The sequence below is a fragment of the Geotrypetes seraphini genome, chromosome 2 (assembly GCF_902459505.1).
Source record: "Geotrypetes seraphini chromosome 2, aGeoSer1.1, whole genome shotgun sequence".
In the NCBI taxonomy this organism is placed as follows: Eukaryota; Metazoa; Chordata; class Amphibia; order Gymnophiona; family Dermophiidae; genus Geotrypetes; species Geotrypetes seraphini.
In genome coordinates this window covers 328,706,008-328,726,138 of record NC_047085.1, presented here as the reverse complement: position 1 = coordinate 328,726,138, position 20,131 = coordinate 328,706,008, and the positions used below count along the sequence as shown (strand labels likewise).

General features: G+C 42.6%; 1 protein-coding gene across 1 annotated transcript in view; it reads right to left on the bottom strand.

The window, feature by feature from the left end:
• SLC6A20 (solute carrier family 6 member 20) overlaps positions 1–20,131 on the bottom strand; it is a 101,126-nt gene that overhangs the window by 59,112 nt on the left and 21,883 nt on the right. The window contains exons 2-3 of the mRNA XM_033930177.1: positions 10,311–10,451; positions 3,297–3,388 (exon numbers count right to left, since the gene is read on the bottom strand). Of these exons, the coding sequence (XP_033786068.1) occupies positions 3,297–3,388; positions 10,311–10,451 (233 nt within the window). The remainder of the gene's footprint in view (positions 1–3,296; positions 3,389–10,310; positions 10,452–20,131) is intronic.

Sequence of the window (20,131 nt, the reverse complement as noted above, 5' to 3'; positions counted from 1 at the left end):
AATTCATCTCCAGTACAAGGGATGTTAGCTAAATGCTCCTGGACATTGGCATCTAGATCAGATACTCAAAGCCATGCCTGCCTTCTCATAGCAATTGAAACTGCTGATGTTCTAGAGGTGACATCGAAGGCATCAAAGACTAAGCATGCCCTATATTTCCTCGTTTCTAGAAGATCACTGGAAATGTGTTGAAAAGTGTTGAAGTGATCTTCTGGGATATAGTGCTCATTGTGAGATAACTTTTGAATCAGATGTTTCATATAGAATTTCATATAAAAATTATAAGTAAGGAGTCTACTGGTTAACATAACCAAATTTATCTAAGGTTCTGCCCTCTCTGCCAGGAGGAGTACTGACATAAGTTCTTGAGCTGCTTGCTTTCTTTAAAGCGGATTTGACTAGCAGGGACTGATGCTGTTACTGAGGCTTATCAAATCCTGGACAAGACTGTATTCTATATAAAGTGTCCAGTCTGCATGCAGCCACTGAAATTAGCAGAGGCACCTCCCAGTTTTTGAACATAGTAGCTCTCATGAGATTGAGACAATCCTTTGGCCATTCCTTGTAGTCCAATGCATCAAAGAGTTCTGCTCTGGGCTCAGACTCTGAACCCATTTTGATGGGTTGAGCTGGTCCTATTTGCCTAATAAATTCTGTAAATGAGAGACTTTCCATTGAGGAGGAGGAGGAAGAGATGGATCTGTCTCAATACCATAATATTCCTCAGCAGAGAGCTCTGGGTAATCAGAGGAGGAAAGGTGAGATAGATCTGAATCATATTCCTTGATGTCCTGCTTCATAGATGAAGAATGTTGAGACTGATGTTGTGAAGGTTGAGGCATGCGTGGGGGAATAGGAGAGTATTGAGGGGAGTGTCAAGAATCACTTTGAGATGTCCTCGGTGAAGAACGTCAGTGTCAACATTGACTTGAAGAGTGCCTTGAGTGGGAAGTAGAACTGTGGTCCCTCGACGATGCAACTCACCTGGGCACTGAACATTATTAGTGTGGGATCTGGGATCTAGTTCTCGATAACTACTGGAAGTATTGCTTAAACTGAAGTGGTACTGGATCTTTCATGGCAGGTATTGGCACTGAGGGCATCTGCAGCAGCCCAGCCAATTCCTTTTGTACAAGTTCTATGATCTGGTCTTGTAAGGAAAGCACCAGTATCAAGGTAGTCATTGGACCAGATGGTGCAGGTTGTGTTGGGTGTTGAGGCATTGGTGACCTCAATGATGAGGCACGCCTCTGAGGAGACATCACTTGCAATAAGATGATCTTGCCTCAGTGTATCGGTGTTTAGAATGAATGGATGGAGTAGATGCTTGAGATGAGGCCGATGCATTTTTAGATGGAGAGGAGCGCTTGTGTTTCTTAACCTTTTTAGCTAGTTCCCCTGATGGAGACATCACTGATGAAATAGAGGTGGACTGCGGTGTTGATGCCTGCACCGGTATCAATGCAGAAGATAGTCTTTGGGCATTGGCATTGGAGTTGGCAGACATCCTTGATGTTCCCAATATTGTACCGAAAAGCTTTTCATATTGGCCTTGCCTTACCTTGTGACCTCTTCTGCAAAGTAGAGCAGTGGGAGTAAGACTCAGCACGGTGGTCAGGACCTAGGCACTGAACATACCAGTTATGTGGGTCAATAGACAAAATAGTCCTGCTACATCAAGTGTACTGCTTGAAGCCACTGGCAGGTTTGGTCATTGAGGGGAATATCGTCAAACAAGGTCAAAGGACTGAATGGTCTGGGGAGGTCAAGTAAATGGACTGCTGAAAAACTTTGATGCTTCTAGCCTGAAAACAGGCTTCAAAGTGCCCGAAGGCCCGAAAATAAAAAACATTAAAAAATGAAAGCATTTTTAACTGGGGTAAAAGGTAAGAAGAAAAAATAAAAATCTATAATTAAAAAACACAAAAATAATAAACGGGAAGGCACAAAATCTCAAAGTTTGGTGCACTTAGAAAAGCTACAAGAAAAACAGTTGATGGTCCTGAAAGCTCATGTTGGGCGGAAAGGCATGTGCATGGTGCATGGTGCATGGTGCAGGTGCATGTGCAGTACAAACAGTCTCAAGACTTTGAACATTTTTTTAAGTGATAGCACACTTTAATAATGTCTGTATCAGGCTCCATGGATGATGAGAGAATATACTCCGTGCTTGGCCTAAGATAACCCCTTTTACTTTCCTATTTTCAACTTCTCTCACTTGCTTGTACCCTTTCTTTGACTCTCATTCTCCTCATAGCCCTCTGCATTTCTTCCTTTCCCTAACATCCATTGCCCACATCTACACTATCCCTTGCATCCATTCCCTCATAATTTCTCCCTACGGTATGTATTTACCCTGCTTGTTCTATTTGCACCCAGCATCTGCTTCTCCATCTCCACCTTCTACCACATATGTCCTTGCTTCATCCTCCACACTGTCTGCCTCCTCTTCTTTCTTACTCCCCAGCATCAATCCCATCACTTCACAACCACCTGACAGTATCTTCCCTCTTCTCCTACCCTAGAACTGGACCTTTCTTCCAAAATCCCCTTCTTTCAATTCCATCCGCAGCCCCTGTGTCAGCCCTCAGCCCCCTTCTCCCAGCCCCAGCATTTAGCATTTGTCTGTCAAACTCTTCTCCCAGCCACAGCGTCAGACACTTCTCCCACCTTACCATTTATTAGTGCCAGCCTCTTAGTCTTCTTCCTCCACCTCCCCAAATCTAGCACGTCTCCTTTATTTATCTATTCTCTCCTCACCAATGTCCAGACCTTTCCTCTCCCACTATCTCCTCCTCTCTCTCTTTCTCTCTCATGTCCCCTTTCAGCATTACTCCTCTTGTGCTCCTGTGGTCTCTGCCTTTCTCATGATATTTGTTATCATATCCTTGTACTTCTAATCTATACATTTTAGACTTTCTTCAGTGTTAGTTTTAATTAGAAAGTTGTAATACTTTTATGACTTTTTGTTGTGCCAGGGTAATTTTCAAAGCTAGACTGTGCTTGTGTTATGTGGAAGCCACCATCTGTCCCTTAGGTCCATATACTTAACTTTGCCCCCAAACATTCAAAGAAAGATTGAGCTAAGACCATCTGGAATTAAATACTTCAGTGAAGTGTCTAAAGAAATTTATTAATATTTACAGTGAAATATAAAAGCTTTTTGAAACCCTTAAGAAGACATGGGGACCATTTATGAAAAAAAACAAAACCATGGTGCTTTCTCAATGAAGGAAAAACTGTTTAGATTTCTTAAAACCTCACCATTGCAAACTGAATAAATTATTGTTACCTACCTGAAATGAATGGAAGAGATACCAAAAGGCCCAGGCATTTATAACATTATAATACATGGAAAGGAAGAAGGATACAACAACGCTGGCAATGCCTAAAGAAGAAATGAGAAAAGTGACAAATAATACAGTCTCAGTTTTTAATCTTTTCATCATCCTCCAGTCGAGCCAGTATTATCTCCAGATCGTGTGCATTATACAGTAGTACTATATTAAAGGTCTTCATAATACTGCTCTGCCAATATCTGTAAAACAGAGGCAGGCTTTCTGAAATACAGAATTCGAAGACTCCAAAGCTTGAGTGCTATTGTTTAAAAAAACATGAAAAGAACCTATATATTTTTATATATGAGTTGCCATGAATGTGAGTTGATTCTCTTTTGGTTTAAAAGAGTTTTTCTTTTACTGCTGTGCTAAGGCAATGCTGAATTTTTGGGAGCTGTATTTTTGGACACAGAGACTGTGAAAATTGTGTGAGTTAGTAAAACTAACCAGCTGGGTGTAGCACAGAAGCATTAAAGTTTGTTTTTTTGTCTCTTTGAAGATTCCTTTTTCTCTGTGCAGTGGCAGATTCAGCAGGACAAGTAGAGATCTGGTTATGGGACTATTTGAAAGGGTGTTTTTTGTGTGCATTTTTCTCTTTTATGTGAAACATGAGGAGGCATTAGAGAATTTGGGGAGAATTCACCAGTCATCTTAGGTGTGGGAACATGGTGAGCATTTTGTGAGCTGCTAACTTAAGGTGGATTTTCTAATTCTCCCTCCTGCAGCTCACAGGAGCTGATGGTCAGCTGCACTTAACGTTTGTCCAGCTGAGAAGGAAATCTTAAGTGGAATATGTTTGGGGAATGCTGAAGCCCTGAATCTTTTGCCTTGCTTGAACTGTTTTAAGGCTGTCTTTTGGAAAGAAGCAGATTTAGGAACTTTGTTTTGAGAGGCCTTACTTCCACAATAGTTTGAACCTTTGAGCCCTATTGAGAGTCAAGCCTTAAGGCCCTGCTGTGCCAGGATACTAGATCTCTGTTGCAAAAGCCATTTTGGACTATACGCTATAAAGCTGTTTTGATGACATTTCTTTTTGACCACAGTGTGGAATAAACAGTCTTTTCTTTGTGGATCAGATACTTGCCATGCCATTCTATTGGTTATGCTAAAGAGCTATAGAAATTCACCTGAGCAGAGTCTTCCTCTCTCTTGTGGAAGCAGGTGGGTCTTGTTATACTGGCGTCAGTCGTGCCCCGCCAACACCTCAGGAACAGCTGAGTACAGAGGAGTAGAAAAAATGGGGAACCCTACCTAGGGGGCCTATCAGAGACTTAGTTCCTTATCCCAGGGACTAAAAGAAAGGAAGGAGGAGAATAATAAATAGGGATGGGCAGTCATTAACAATGATTTAGGAAATGTCAATGACATTTCCTCTGTTGGTTCCTGTCATTGTCAAGCAAAAATGGGCATTGTTTTGTTTGGCAATAACAGATCACCCTATGATCCAAGGCTCCACCCTTCCAGCTTGCCCTCTTCATACCTCTGTGGGCCTTCCACCTACTATCTGTAAACCCTCCTTGGCCTACCTTAAACACTGGTGGTATAGTGGGGGTCCATTGGTACAGGAGCGATGCCCATTCATTCCTGCCCAGGCCATGATCACATCCAATATGGAGATTGTCATTTTTCATCCAGTCTTGCAGTACAGCTAGTATCCATGGAAGAAGCATAGGAGGGTCATGGGTATTCCCAAAAGTTAAGATATATGAATATGTAAACAACAGTGTTCCACACCCTTAATTCCTACAATTTCTAAGGTATATCCTAACAGATACATTTTGAAAAGATTGAAGTTTTTTAGTCAAACCTTTGCATTTGGTTCCCTGAAGCAGGTGTCAAAACATGGTCCATGTTGAAACCCTGATTTTGTCAAGCTAAGTAAAAAGAGTTCTTTCATATTTTTTCACATTATTCATGTTTTGTAGATTTTGCTACGATTATAAGAAAAACTTGGGGCTGATTCTCGAACTGTGCATTTCGATTTTAGGCGGTGGTAGGCGTCCTACTGCCATCCGGCAGACAATCGGGACGCATGTTTTTAGAAAAAATGCTGCTGAGGAAAGACACCTGTAAGGAAGGCATTTGTAGTGCATTTACAGAGACACGCAGGTACGCTTAAGCACGTCCAAGGTGGGGCATGGGCGTGGAATCACCCGGAAGTGGCCTAGGGTAGGCCTAAGCATCGGTATGCATCTCCATAGATGGGAGACAGACGCCTTTAATGTAGGCCTGCAAAATGCTGGCCTACATTTAAGGCGTCTGTCCAGGAGTGCAGACCCGATTCTGAATAAGACGCCGCTGCGTGATTGACATGCGATCAGTGGTCGCTTCTTAGGCAGCTGCCAATACCGGTGTCCAATACAGAATCAGGCCCTTTGTGTGTAATGATTATACCTTGAGCCTAAAGTGATGTCTGAGACTAGTAACACTTTTGCCATCTCTGGGTCTCTAAGCACACTTAAAAATACTCTTTGCATTCAAAGTTTAATTTCTTTTGATACACCTTAGAAATTGTAGGAATTAAGGATGTTGAACATTGTGTTGTTCACATATTCCTATATCTTATATTGCCCTTAACATACAGTATATTTGAGGGAATTTTTTCCCCCATTTTCTGTTCTTCCCAAAAGTTAGGCATCAAGTTATAGAATACTCCAGCCATTTTTTTAAAATCACAGTTAATATTCAGCGTTAGCTGGCTAACTCCCCCTTTTACAAAACCATAGCATGGTTTTTAGTGCCGGCTGCAGCGGTAACAGCTCCCTTTTATCAAGCTGCGTTAGGGTTTTTTTTTTTTTATCGCCGGCAGCTGCAGTAAAATCTCCAACACTCATAGAATTCTTATGAGCTTCGGAGCTTTTACTGCAGCGGCCGGTGATAAATAAAAAAAACCCTAACGCAGCTTGATAAAAGGGAGCCTAATTGTCAAGATTTTCATGATTAAATGTTGTAAAATTATGATTATAAAATTTGTGATCTGGCTAGCACCTCTGTTCCGTCTCCAAAACATACACCCATGCCTAATTATAACCACAGTAGATTCTCAGCTGGTTGACCCACAGTTGAAACAGTTTATCTCAGCTATTTTGGATCAATAAAAGAAAAGGAATAGATGGGCCATAAAGCAATAAACACTAAGGAGTTGGAGTGTTGCACAGAATGGCCTTGCATCAAGTATGTTAAAGAGAGATTTGCAATTATGCCACTTTACTGTAATCACTCTTAGCAGTTAACCAACATTTATTTATGAATGCACTTATTTATTTCTAGTCCACCTCTCCACAGTACTAAGCAGAGTATGATTAAAAAACAAACAAACATAAGAAATAATACAACATATATGCCAATGTAACAATAAAACAGCACATAAAACAAAGTAGCAACACAAAGGGCTCCTTTTACGAAGGTGCGCTAGCGTTTTTAACGCACGCACCGGATTAGCGTGCGCTAGCCGAAAAATTGCTGCCTGCTCAAGAGGAGGTGGTAGTGGCTAGCGCATGCGACATTTTAGTGCATGCCATTCTGCACATTAAGGCCCTAATGCACCTTTGTAAAAGGAGCCCATAATAACATAGTAGATGACGGCAGATAAAGACCCAAATGGTCCATCCAGTCTGCCCAACCTGATTCAATTAAAATTTTTTTAAATTTTTTCTTCTTAGCTATTTCTGGGCAAGAATCCAGTACTGTGCTTTGGTTCCAACTGCCGAAATCTCCGTCAAAACTGACTCCAGCCCATCTACACCCTCCCAGCCATTGAAGCCCTCCCCAGCCCATCCTCCCCCAAACGGCCAAACACAGACACAGACCATGCATGTCTGCCCAGTACTGACCTTAGTTCAATATTTAATATTATTTTCTGAGTCTAGATCCTCTATGTTCATCCCACACTTCTTTGAACATGGCACATGCAAACTGTTACAACAACAACCACATGCCTACCAAATAGCAAAATCCAAGAAACCGCCTCATCTGCTGAAATTCCCCCAAAAAACAAAGCTCAAGCTGCATTAACGGCCATCGCAAATAAATGAGCTTTCACCAATTTCATATTGCCTATTGTTAGGCACTGCATTGATTCAGATCATGATTTTTTTTTTAAGTTAAAGTGTTATATATTAGACCACGTGATTCAAGACACTCGAGGAGGCAACAGACAGTTGTGCCTCCAGAAAAAAAGAGCAACGGTGGATCTATGAATTAGATTCTATTATTCCTAAAGGTTTGAATGCATACATAGACTGGTATTACTACTATTGATTAAAACTCTTTTAGTTTGCATGTCTGCCTGCTTTTTCGTCAAACCAATCCACGGTTGTAGTTTCTGAGCTAGCCAACCAATAAGGAGAAGCCAACTCGTCCTCCAACAATGACGAGGAGGAACGTGATTGGCTTTTCTTCTTTTTTAAGGAGATCTGAGAGAATGGTATATTCCAAGCAGGACGCTGGAGAGATTGACTACGCAACAGTCCAGTAAGTAACAATGTTTTAAACGCTAAGATATATTTATGTGAAAAAAGAAAGTGAAACATTCCTTATAAAATTATATTTACAGAATTGTGTAAACATATTATGAAAGCTCAAGAGCCCTGAAGAAACGGCTGATACCCGTGAAACGTTGGCTACATATGAGACATCGTAAAAGTCTGTTAGCACATAATTTAAAACTGTTGCTTAATATCCCAGTCCCTATTGAAAATTTAAAAAGCAATTAGTCGCTCTAAGCAGATGTTTTTTGAGCCAATGATATGGGCGGAGGTGGTTTGAGCTTATGCTCTACCAAAAGACCTGAAGCTTTTTCTTCCGTTAGAAGTGACTTTTTCCTTATATGTAATATGTAATGAAATGTTGTATTTAACGTGTTACATGAAAGTTAATCAAGTGTGTATTTATGTTCATATGATTTTATCTAATACACTTGTTGTAATATGCAAAAATGAATAAAGAATTAAAAAAAAAAAAAAAAAAAAAGAAGTGACTTTTTCAGTGGAACTAGAGTGGTACACTTGTTATTTATTGATTGAAGTGTAATAAACCACTCTCCAGCCTAGTAACCTCTGAAATAGAATTTCAGAGCCCTGGACTAAAAGGAAAATGTGTGCTTATGCCTTATGCACTTGGGCCAGTCAGTGTCTTAGGCCCCTCCCAGACCTTGTTTTCTGCATGTCCCACATATTTTGGCCTTTCTGAATAAATTTGCATGTGCTTTAAAACAGCACCACAATATCACATCATATTAAATCCATTTATTTATGTGCAGTCAACTACAACAGAAAACCCCAGTATTCTCCTATTTGCCTAGTGAAAGCCCAGCCTCTGAAAGGTGGATTGAGCCTGAACTCCCTTACGAAGCAGCACACTGAAGGACCATCTACCTTCTGATTCTCTGTCCTTGCAATGGTCACAGCAAGGGACCCAAGATGGTGTTATCATCCTTTGGCTTCCAGGTGTAGCCTCTAGTTTTCGGGTATAATGCATACCCGAAAACTAGAATTTTCGGGTATGCATTTCATGAATTTCACTCTAGATCACAGAAAAAATGTACAACATAGTGAGGATTAAACGCTATTGGGAAGCAGTTTTTTTCATTTGTTTTGCATTATGTATGATCACAAGGGGTTCACTAAAGAGTAGCAGACATCAGGACCCGTGTTTCATTTTCTACCATATTAAGATAAGTACCAACTTTTTGGGGTGCTTTATTACCTTCCAGGCGGTATGGGACCTGCAAAGTGCTGTGATGGTCCCGTTGCTACCTTTGCTCGAACCTATTGAGCACATTGGTGGATGGTCTGAGCACTTTAGGGCAAATTCTATAAGAAGCGCCCAAAAGTTAGGCGCCTAATTAGGCACCGTTCAGCGCAATTCAAATAAAATTGGGTGCTGTTTAATGAATCACACTGAGCAGAACCTATTTTGGAGGCGCCCAAGAAATAGGCCAGCTCTAGGCACAACTAAAAGTTAGGCACCTAGCTGAGCACTTAAGCATCGCTTAAGAGCGGTGATTCTGCAACAAGGCGCCTAACATGTAGCCATGCCCACACCTAACATGCATAGCGCCTATTTTTTTGAAGGCCGCCTAAATTTTTAGAGGCGCCTTGTTACAGAATCACGCTTTCTTGATAGGCGCCTAAGTTTCAATTACTGCGGATTAAAAAGTTTAATTGAGCTTGTTATTCAATTTAGATAGGCGCCTATCTAGTTGGGCGCCTCCGAAATAGGTGACTAACTTTAGGCGCTGGTTACAGAATTGGGCCTTTTATGCCCTAATTTTTAAAAATGTGTATTGTTGTACATTTTTTCTGTGATCTAGAGTGAAATTCTATTACTTTTGGACACAGAGGTATTAAATTATTTGTACTCCCTAATTTGAGAAAAGTTTGATAACATTATCGTGGTTCAAAGTCAGTCATGCGTGAGACACCAGCGCACTGACAATAGAGGGCAGACAATTCAGCGCAAGACACCAGCGCGCCGCGGAAAAACTTAGTTTTAAAGAGCTCCGAAGCGGGATGTGAGTGGGGAACCCACCCACTTTACTGCATAGTGTTCGCACTGCTGTTGGGGGGGGGGTTTGGGGGGTTGGAACCCTCCATTATAGAGAAAACGGAACTTTTTCCGATTTTTTTCAGGAAAAGTTCCGTTTTTCTCTATAATGTGGGGGGTTGCACACCCCAAACCCCCCCAACGGCAGCGCGAACAGTATGCCGTAAAGTGGGAGCTCTTTAAAACTAAGTTTTCCCGCAGCGTGCTTGTATCTTGTGCCAAATTGTCAGCGCTCGATTGTCGGCGCACTGGTGTCTGGCGCGCGATTGTCCCACCATTATCTTTCATGTCAATTGGCAAGGGCACCGTGCTTAGCCTTTTCAAATTGTGTAAGTTTAATTAAAAATAACATCGCAACATTGCCACAAGAGATGGAAATGGGCTTGAGGGTTAATAGCTGTACACAAGAATGACAAAATAACATACCAACCCCGCTGAGATAAGGGCTTATGGTTCTCCATGCACCTATGCTCCCTTGACGCATTTGTTGTCCAACCGCTAGCTCCAAGTATAGCAGCGGCATCCCCTCCACGATTAACATGATGAGGTAGGGAATTAGAAAGCCACCTGCAAAATAAGGGGAACATTAGGTAGCTGCCTGCAAATTCTTTTCTTATATGAGAGATCTTCAAAAGGTTTCCTCACTTTTATTTTTTTTATACACTATTTATTTAATATCTCAAAAGCGAATTACCTCACTTTTCCACTTTTCCACTGTTGTGCCTGACTAGTCACATGACTTTCTATGACACGCCCTCTTACCTCTTCTCCCGCCCCAACCATTTCCCACAAAAATATGAAAAACTAAACCTTAAATTTATATACCGCATCCTCTCCATAATTATAGAGCTTGGCATGGTTTACAAGAGCTTAAAATAAGAAGGAATAGAATAATGGGGTAGGAGATTGAGTGCGAAAACTTTTTGAAGAATCCAGCTACAAAATAACTGTCCATCACCAGAATCCCTTTTTTTTTTTTTCTATTTTAGAAAGTAGAGAGTAGGGCCCATCGATTTTTCTATTTTTAATTTAGATAGCTCTTCACAAACACAGTCTTCTGAGAATCTCTCCTTGTCTACCACATGCATTCCCATTTGCATTTGTTTTCTGCAGTCCTATCCCTGGTCTTTCATTCGTGAAAATAAAACAGAAATAATTGTTAAGCAGTTCAGCCTTATCCTTATCAGTTTCTGCATATTGTTCTTTTCACCCTTGAGCCTCACAATGCCATTTTGACACTTCCTCTTATCACTTACATATCTAAAAAATGTCTTGTCCCACAGTTTTTCTTCCATTTGCATCTTTGCTTTTCTGACAGTTTTCCCAGCTTTTCTTAGCTTTTCCACATGTTTTTGCCTGTCTTCATCTTTCTGCGACATCTTGTTATTTATGAAGGCTAACCTTTTTTTCTTACCTTTCCAGCTTCTACATTTGGGAACCAAAGTGGCCCAGGTTTCATTTGTTCAAGTATGTTCAAGTAGCAACAACGCTGTCACCTAACCTAAATATTTCTGTGGCTGGCCCAACGCTGCCTCTATCACTGGTATTACTAGGGAGATTAATTTGGATTGTGGGTATTTCCTCCCCACACAGGGAAACAAGTCTGAAATTTGGTGAAATGTATTAACAGGTGAAATGTTGCACTCTCTTGCAAATTGTAATTTAAATATTTTGGTTTCCTTCCAGGGAGCAAATGTTAAAGAAATTTTGAAGGTGTTTCTTCTAATACAGGGCGACAAAGAGTGTGTTATATTTGAAGATTTTTAGCCTTTTTGGGCCTCCTTGACCGGGTATGCTAATAGTCATGTACTGAATATTTGAGTGTGCATTTCTGATTCAACTGTACTGTATGTGCTGCTCGCTCTCATGCTACTCCATGTCCTACCTCTTCCTTTTTTTTTTCGTTTGAGAGGGGGGAGGGGTTTTTTTTGAGGGGGGTTTTGGTGTTTTTGGGGTGTTTTTTTTTTTTTTTTTTTAATATGTTTTAAAAATCTTGGTCTGTACTGATTTGTTATTGAAGTTCTTATTGCTTGTGCTTTTGACCAATAAACAGTTTTGAACATATTTGAAGGGTTTTGGATTTTTTTTTTATTTTTATTTTTTAATTTTGCCATTTTAATTTCTATTCCATCTGTTGGGTTCATCATGTAGTGTTCTGGACTGGACATTCATTGCACTGCATGCATGATGTTCAGCATTTATTTGAGATTTCAGATGGCTCATAGGAAGTTATATTTCCCTGGTACAGGTTGAAGCACCAGATAGGGACATCCCAAATGATTTTCACTAATAGATAATCATTTGATTAACAAGAGGGGGAGAATGTAACCTGGGGCAGATTTATACATCAGGATATACGCGAGGAGTTAGGGTACATGAATAGGGTTACCAGAATTAAAGAAGGAAAAACCCCGGACACATGGCCCTGCCCCATTCTGCCACCCAGCCCAACCCCCCAAAAGCCGCTTCTCTTTTTCCCGATCTCCAGCTATGCGGATGCATGTGACATTATCCGCCAAAAATTACAAAGGCTAGGGGACACACGATGAAGTTACAGAGAAATACTTTTAAAACCAATAGGAGGAAATTTTTTTTTCACTCAGAAAATAGTTTGACCCAGTAAGGCTATTCTTATGTTCTTACATAAATGTTGAAGGTCCTCCAGACATGGCCGAAGTCTGGGGCTTTCCAAAACCCGGAGAAACTGCCTGGTTTTGGAGAGTGTCCGGGAACCCGGGCAGTCCTCTAAAAAGACATGCCCAGGTTTTCCCGGATATCTAGTAACCCTATGCATGAATCTCCCCAGAGTCTAACATGAGTGCCAGCAGCCAGCTTAGGGCTGCTTAATCAGTAGAGGTGAATGGAATGTGAAACCTGATATGCCCTGTGTGTGAGCAGTAAACTACTTGCATAAAGACAGTTGGAAACCCAGCTTTCCAGTAACTTTTAGAAATGTGCAGTGCATGAGAACCCAGGCAGGGCTTGGAGCTCTCTGACTAGTGGATTCAAAGAAATACATGAGTGACATCATCAGAGGTTTCTTAAGCTCCTGCTTTGGGTGGGAGAATGTCTTTTGGTCGATCTCCACCTTAAGATCAGGATTCCACCAACCTGGAGGATCTTACAGATAGGAGATTTACAATTATCATGCCAAACCTATTAAAAGAGGCTCTGTAAATAGTTTGTTGTTTTGGTTGCAATTCCTGTTTGGAGTTTAGTTTGTGCCCAACTTTCAGTATGGTCTGGAATTCTTCAGATGAGTGACTGGTTAGAGCAGGGGTGCCCAAATGGTCGATCACGATCGACCAGTAGATTGCAAAGGCAACGCGAGTCGATCACATTGCCTTTGATCTTCTTCCTTCCTCCCTGAGCCAGGCCAGGCACGTACAAGCGCCGGACCCACAAGACTTCACCTCCGACGTCAATTCTGGGCCAGCTAATTGCTACCTGGCTGGCCTGGAACTTCCTCTCCAACATCTGAGGTGAAGTCTTGTGGGCCCGGCGCCTGTACACGTCAGGTCTGGCTCGGGGAAGGAGGGAGAAATCAGCATGGTAGTGTGGTGGCTGGGTGGGGGGGAATGGCAGGGAGAGAGAAAAAAAATCGGGGAAGTGGAGAAATCGGCATGATGGCTTGGGGGGGGCAGGGGGAGAGAGAAAGAAAGTCAGGCAGGGGGAGAGAGAAAGAAAGACAGAAATAAAGAGGGGGCAGGGCGAGAGAGAAAGACAGAAATAAAGAGGGGGGCAGGGGAGAGAGAAAGAAAGAGAGACAGAAAGAAAAGGGGAGAGGGCAGAAGGAAAGAAAGAAAGAAAGAAATATTGGATTTACAGAAGAAGGAAGTGCAACCAGAGACTCATGAAATCACCAGTCAAAAAGGTAGGAAAAATGATTTTATTTTCAATTTATGATCAAAATGTGTCCATTTTGAGTCTGCTGTCTACATTTTGCACTGTGGCCCCCTTTTACTAACCCGCGATAGTGGTTTTTAGCGTCAGGAGCTGTGAGGGACATTCAGCGCAGCTCCCTGTGCTAAAAACCGCTTTCACAGTTTAGTAAAAGGGGAAGAAGTATATTTGTATATTTTTGTATAGTTGTTACTGAGGTGACCTCAGAAAAAAACCCCAAATACAAATGATAATTAACATTTTATCTGCGTACAGTGTGCTTTGTGTTTTTTTTTAATTTTATTGTTGGTAGATCATTTTGACTTGGTCATTTTAAAAATAGCTCACAAGCCAAAGACAACACAGCCTCTCCAATCTGCCCTTCCATGCCATATAGTCTGCTTTCACTGACTTAAGAGATCTTGTCCTGAGCTTTCTTGCATTCAGATACAGTTTTCATTTCCACTACCTCTAACAGGAGACCATTCCAAGAATTCACCATACTTTGAAGAGCCGATTGCTTCTTCTTAACACCCAGTATTGAAGTTAAGAGGTGATAGACTCAAGAGTATGGTTACCAGATTTTCCATCTAGAAAATCTGGACCCCTAGACTCGCCCCCAGGCCTGCCCAGTCCCACCCATTCCCACCCCATCATGCCCCTGAGCCCGTCCCAGCCCCGCCTCCATTCCCCCCAGCCCCCGTTGCTTGTTCTCATTTGGCAGCACATCCGTGCATGACCTCCTGCCCGAAGGAAAGCTTTTCAAAATCCAGACAAAGTGCCGGGTTATGAAAAGCTGTCAGGACCCCCGGACATGTCCTCAAAAGGAGAAATCTGGGGAAATCTGGATGTCTGATAACCCTACTCAAGAATAATCTAAGGAAATACATGGACTCATCTCCAGGTAGAGGTGGTGGAGATGAGTTCAAGTAGGCATGGGCAGGCATGTGGGATCTCATAGGGAGAGATGGAGATAGTTGATGCTGTGGATGGGCAAACTGAATGGGCCATTTGGCCTTTATCTGCCATCATGTTTCGAGGTTTTCTCTGTTTCTATGACTAGATAAAAATGTACACTGCTCCTTGTGACCCTGGGCAAGTCACTTAATCCCTCATTGCCCCCGGAACATTAGACAGAGTGTGAGGCCCCTGGGGCAGATAGAGAAAAAATGCTTGAGTACCTGAATGTAAACCACTTAGGCTATACTAAAAAAATAAATACATTTCAAATGCTTTATAAATAAACTCCAGAATAGGAGAAAACAAGTTTGAAAAGAATACTAAAGAGAGTGGGTCCAATATACTGTATTTTACATTTATGATTTACATGGTTGAGGAAATAAGAATTGTGTTCCATGGATGGGTTTCAGGGGGTCTGTGAGGTACAGCTAAAAATTAACATTTATATTCACTATAAAGCCCAGTACTGCTGATTTTTTTCCTCAGGTAACGAGAGAGTAGATGTAGTACTAGTAATAATGGTAGTGGAAAACATAGTACTCTTCTCCCACAGTATTCATGGGGGTTAGGGGCAGAGCTGGACCGTGAATGTTGAAAATTTGTGAATAACTTTTTGGCCGGCTCTGACCCACCCCCGCCTCCCTCCCGCCTTTGCCCCAGCATCCCGTACCTCACCTAGTGGTCTAGTGGGCTTTCGGGGCAGGAGTGATCTTCCTACGCTCCTGCCCCTGCAGACCACTCATAGGAAATGGTTGCCGTGATCTCCCGTCGTACTCTCGAGAGAATGATTGTGACAAGGGGAGAGAAAGTTTTGATTTCAGCCAAAAATGCGGTACATTTTTGGCCAAAATCCAAACCCGAACTTCAGGCCAGTCAGCGCTGAATCCGAAACTGAAACTGAAATTCAATCGGCTTTTAGTTTCCTTTTTCATCATTGTGCAGGCTAATTATTACTTATTTATTGGTAACATTTGTAACTTGCCATCATTGCTAAAATAGTGCTCAAAGCTAGGGTTACCAGATTTTAGATTGGGAAAAAGAGGAGGCGTGGCCCCGCCCCGGCCCTGCTCCATTCCACCCACCCCCGCCACACCTAGTACTTCCCCCATCCTCACACAAACCTCGTCTCTTTGGAGCGAGTCTGGAGTGCATCTGCGCACGTGCTGATGCGACACAATGATGTCGCCCGCCTTCGTGCGACATCACCGCATCGTACCCACGCGCGCACGGATGCCCTCCAGGGTGGCCCCGATCTCGTTTTTCAAAACCCAGACAAAGCGCCGGGGTTTTGAAAAGCCTTCCGGACGCTTGGACAGTCCTCTAAAAAGAGGACGGGTCTGGATAAATCTGGATCTCTGGTAACCCCTGCTCAAAGTGAAGTACCAGTTCGCAAGAGGCACACAGTAACAATAAATCATAGCAACAAATCCTGAGCATTACATAATAATCCATAAACAAAAGTGAATGGAGCTGCAGGCTTTGTCAGAAATCCTGTGATTAAAGACACACTGCCGGAGGTTTATCAAGGGGCTTTCACCAACTCCATTTTCTCATAAAATTATATAACAAGGCATTTGCAAGCAGCTGCAGCAGCTCCGTTCAACACATCGCATCATTACCAATGAGATCAATTGCTGACAGCTTATGATAAAGTAGCAGCACCATTTTTGAAGAGCACTTTGAACTGGTGAGGTGCCATAATTTAGCTGATTTAAGGACTGTCTTTGTCTTTGGATGAAGTTCATTCACCCATGCACACCCAGTATTGCGATCGTTTTGATCTGGGTGAGAGCCAAAGGATTTTATTTCTTGCCGATACGACAGATAGATCTCTCAGTAACAACTGTACCTGTCAGTATTATTCTAAAAACACGGATAACACTGATTTCAACATGGTTTGCCCTTAGGTTTGTGCAATTATGAACGAGAGAAAGAAATGTAGGGACTGGGTAAAACGCGGACCATGCAGACCTCACGAACCTCGCGAATCTTAACTGCATGCCCTTAAAAAAAATGTGCTCATCTCAGGGGGTGAGTAGGATCTGTGAGGTCTGCGGGAGTTAAAACGAGGATCGCTTTGGGCCCTACATCACTGTTGCTTTCTTTTTGAGGCCGTGCGCTTTAGCTCCGTAGGATCTGTGGGGCCTCCAGGTAGAAGGAATTTGGGACACTGGGGTGCAGAAAAGCTGGGCACAACAAAAGGGAGAACTAGGGTGAGATTGCAGTATTCAGTACCAGCAATCCCAACCACCAACAGAAAAGAAGCCAGCAAAGGTCGAAGTTAAAAAGAGGATCTCACGGCCCCCACAGAAATAAAAGTGCATGGCCTTAAAAAGAAAGCGGCCATGGTGTGGGGTCCGTAAGGATCCTCATTTTTTAAACTCTTGCGAACCTCACGGATCCCGCTGGAGGGGGTAAGATGAAGATACGTGGTGTGAGTGGGATCCGTGAGGTCCATGGGAGTTAAAACAAGGATCCATGTGGACCCCATGCCATGGCCGCTTTCTTTTTTTAAAGTCAAGCGGTAGCGATCCGCAAGGTCCGTGGAGATCCTCGTTTTACCCAGTCCCAGAAAGGTATGTAGTAGTAAAACATAGATCGCTTGACTGACCACCATGCTGTGCTTTTCTAGGTCCCTCCCATCCTAAGCGCTTTAGAAGAATGCCTCTGTCTTTGACTTTGAATTCACCTCTGCTAGATTTGCTGATTAGGTCAAAACCAGCTTTGCTGAATGAAGTCTTTCCTTTCTTTTCTCCTTCAAAGCAAGCTAAATACATTGATGCAACAACAGAAAACCAATCTTCATATTCAGAATGTAATCCCTTGTATTAACATTCCTTCTAGTGGACTATATTTGTCTTGCCTAGCACCACCCTGTAAATGAATGCAGTCATCACAGTAATTGATGTAAATGAGTGTAATACTGAGCAATAATACATCTCATTTGAGGACTTAGCGTGTTACCCCCTAGCTGGGCTTATATTAACAATCACCCACCTTGGCTGATTTTGTTTAGCTCATACTATTTGAAAGGTATCTACTTTAAATTTCAAGTAGTTTCTGCTTTCCCTAATTTGAACAACACATTGATTTAATACATAATTAGGCATGATTAAATCATTTAAAGGGGCAGTGCACACTTTCTTTAATATGTTTCCCAAATCCTTCCCCATCTTCATACCAAACAGATCTAGTGTATAGGCTATTCACAGTGAATATTCATTAGTAACATTTGCATATATGTGTTCTATGCTTTTAATGTACATATTAAGAACATAAGAATAGCCTCACTGGGTCAAACCAATGGTCCATCTAGCCCAGTATCCCATCTTCACAGTGGCCAATCCAGGTCACTAGTACCTGGCAAAAAAAAAAATCAAATACTATATTAGCAATATTCCATGATACTGATTCAGGGCAAGTAGTGGCTTTTCCCATGTTTGTCTCAATATCAGACTATGGACTTTTCCTCCAAGAAGTTGTCCAAACCTTTTTTAAAGACAGCTACGTTAATCACTTTTACCACATCCTCTGGAAATGCATTCCAGAACTTAACCATTTTCTGAGTAAAAAAATATTTCCTCCTATTAATTTTAAAAGTATTTCCCTGTAATTTCATCGTGTCCCTTAGTCCTTGTAATTTTTGATGAAGTAAAAAATCGATCCACTTCCACCTCAGGATTTTGTAGACTTCAGTCATAGCTCCCCTCAGCTGTCTCTTTTCCAAGCTGAAGATCCCTAACCTCTTTAGTCTTTTTCATACAAGAGGAGTTCCGTTCCCTTTATCATCTTGGTTGCTCTTCTTTGAACCTTTTCTAGTTCCACTAAATCTGTTTTGAGATAAAAACACCAGAATTGAACGCAATACTCAAGGTGAGGTTGCACCATGGTGCGATACAGAGGTGTTATAACTTTCTTAGTCTTGTTTACTATCTCTTTCTAATAATTCCTAGCATCTTTTTTGCTTTTTTGGTCACTGCCACACATTGGGTGGAAGACTTCAGTGTATTGTCTACAATGACACCCAGATCTTTTTCTTGGACGCTGACCGCCAAGGTGGACCCAAGCATCTGGTAACTGTGATTTGGGTTATTCTTCCCACTATGCATCACTTTGCATTTGTCCACATTAAAAATTTATTCTTCTATTTGGACGCCCAATCTTCAAATTTCCTTCCTGCAATTTTTCACAGTCTGCATGTGTTTTAACAACTTTGAACAGTTTAGTGTCATCTGCAAATTTAATAGAAACATAGAAACATAGAAGATGACGGCAGAAAAGGGCCACAGCCCATCAAGTCTGCCCACTCCAACAACCCTACCCCCTTGAATTTAACCCCCTAGAGCAGTGTTTTTCAACCGCTGTTAGTGTGCCGCGAGATGTTGCCTGGTGTTCCGTACGGTCAGGGCCGCCATCAGGGCAGTACCACCAGTCTAGGGAGAGGGGCGGTCCGCCCCACGTGGACAGGAGAGAGCTGGACGGGGGACCCGCGGAGTTCAATACATCTCAAGCCGCGAGGCTCGTCTTCTGTTCCTGCCTGCCCTGCAGCTAACATATAGCCGATCGCAAGCGTTCCCCGATGTCAGCGCTGACGTCGGAGGGAGGGCTTAAGCAAAGCCTGCCCTCCGACGTCAGCGCTGACGTCGGAGAATACTTCCGTTTGGCTATTTGTGCGCAGCAGGGCAGGCAGGAAGCAGAAGACAAGCCTCGCGGCTTGAGCTTCGTTTGGCTGAGAAAGTTGCAAAGATGGGCTGGGAGGCAAACACGGAACACAAAAGGGGGGAGGGAGTGCATTTTGGACACAAGGCATGAACTTGGGAGAGAGGAAGGGAGGGAAAGAGATGCTGAGGTGGTGGAGGGAATGGGTTTTTGGACACAGAAGGCATGGACTTTGGAGAGAGGAAGGGAGGGAAAGAGATGCTGAGGTGGGGGAGGGAATGGGTTTTTGGACACAGAAGGCATGGACTTGGGAGAGAGGAAGGGAGGGAAAGAGATGCTGAGGTGGTGGAGGGAATGGGTTTTTGGACACAGAAGGCATGGACTTGGGAGAGAGGAAGGGAGGGAAAGAGATGCTGAGGTGGGGGAGGGAATGCGTTTTTGGACACAGAAGAAATGGACTTGGGAGAGAGGAAGGGAGGGAAAGAGATGCTGAGGTGGGGGAGGGAATGCGTTTTTGGACACAGAAGAAATGGACTTGGGAGAGAGGAAGGGAGGGAAAGAGATGCTGAGGTGGGGGAGGGAATGAATGTTTGGACACAGAAGGCATGGACTTTGGAGAGAGGAAGGGAGGGAAAGAGATGGTTGTGTACACGGGGAATAGAAGAAAGGAGAATTTTTGGTCATAGGGAGGGAGTGAGGTACAGATAGTGGCATACCAGGGTGGGGGGGTGCGGTCTGCCCCACCC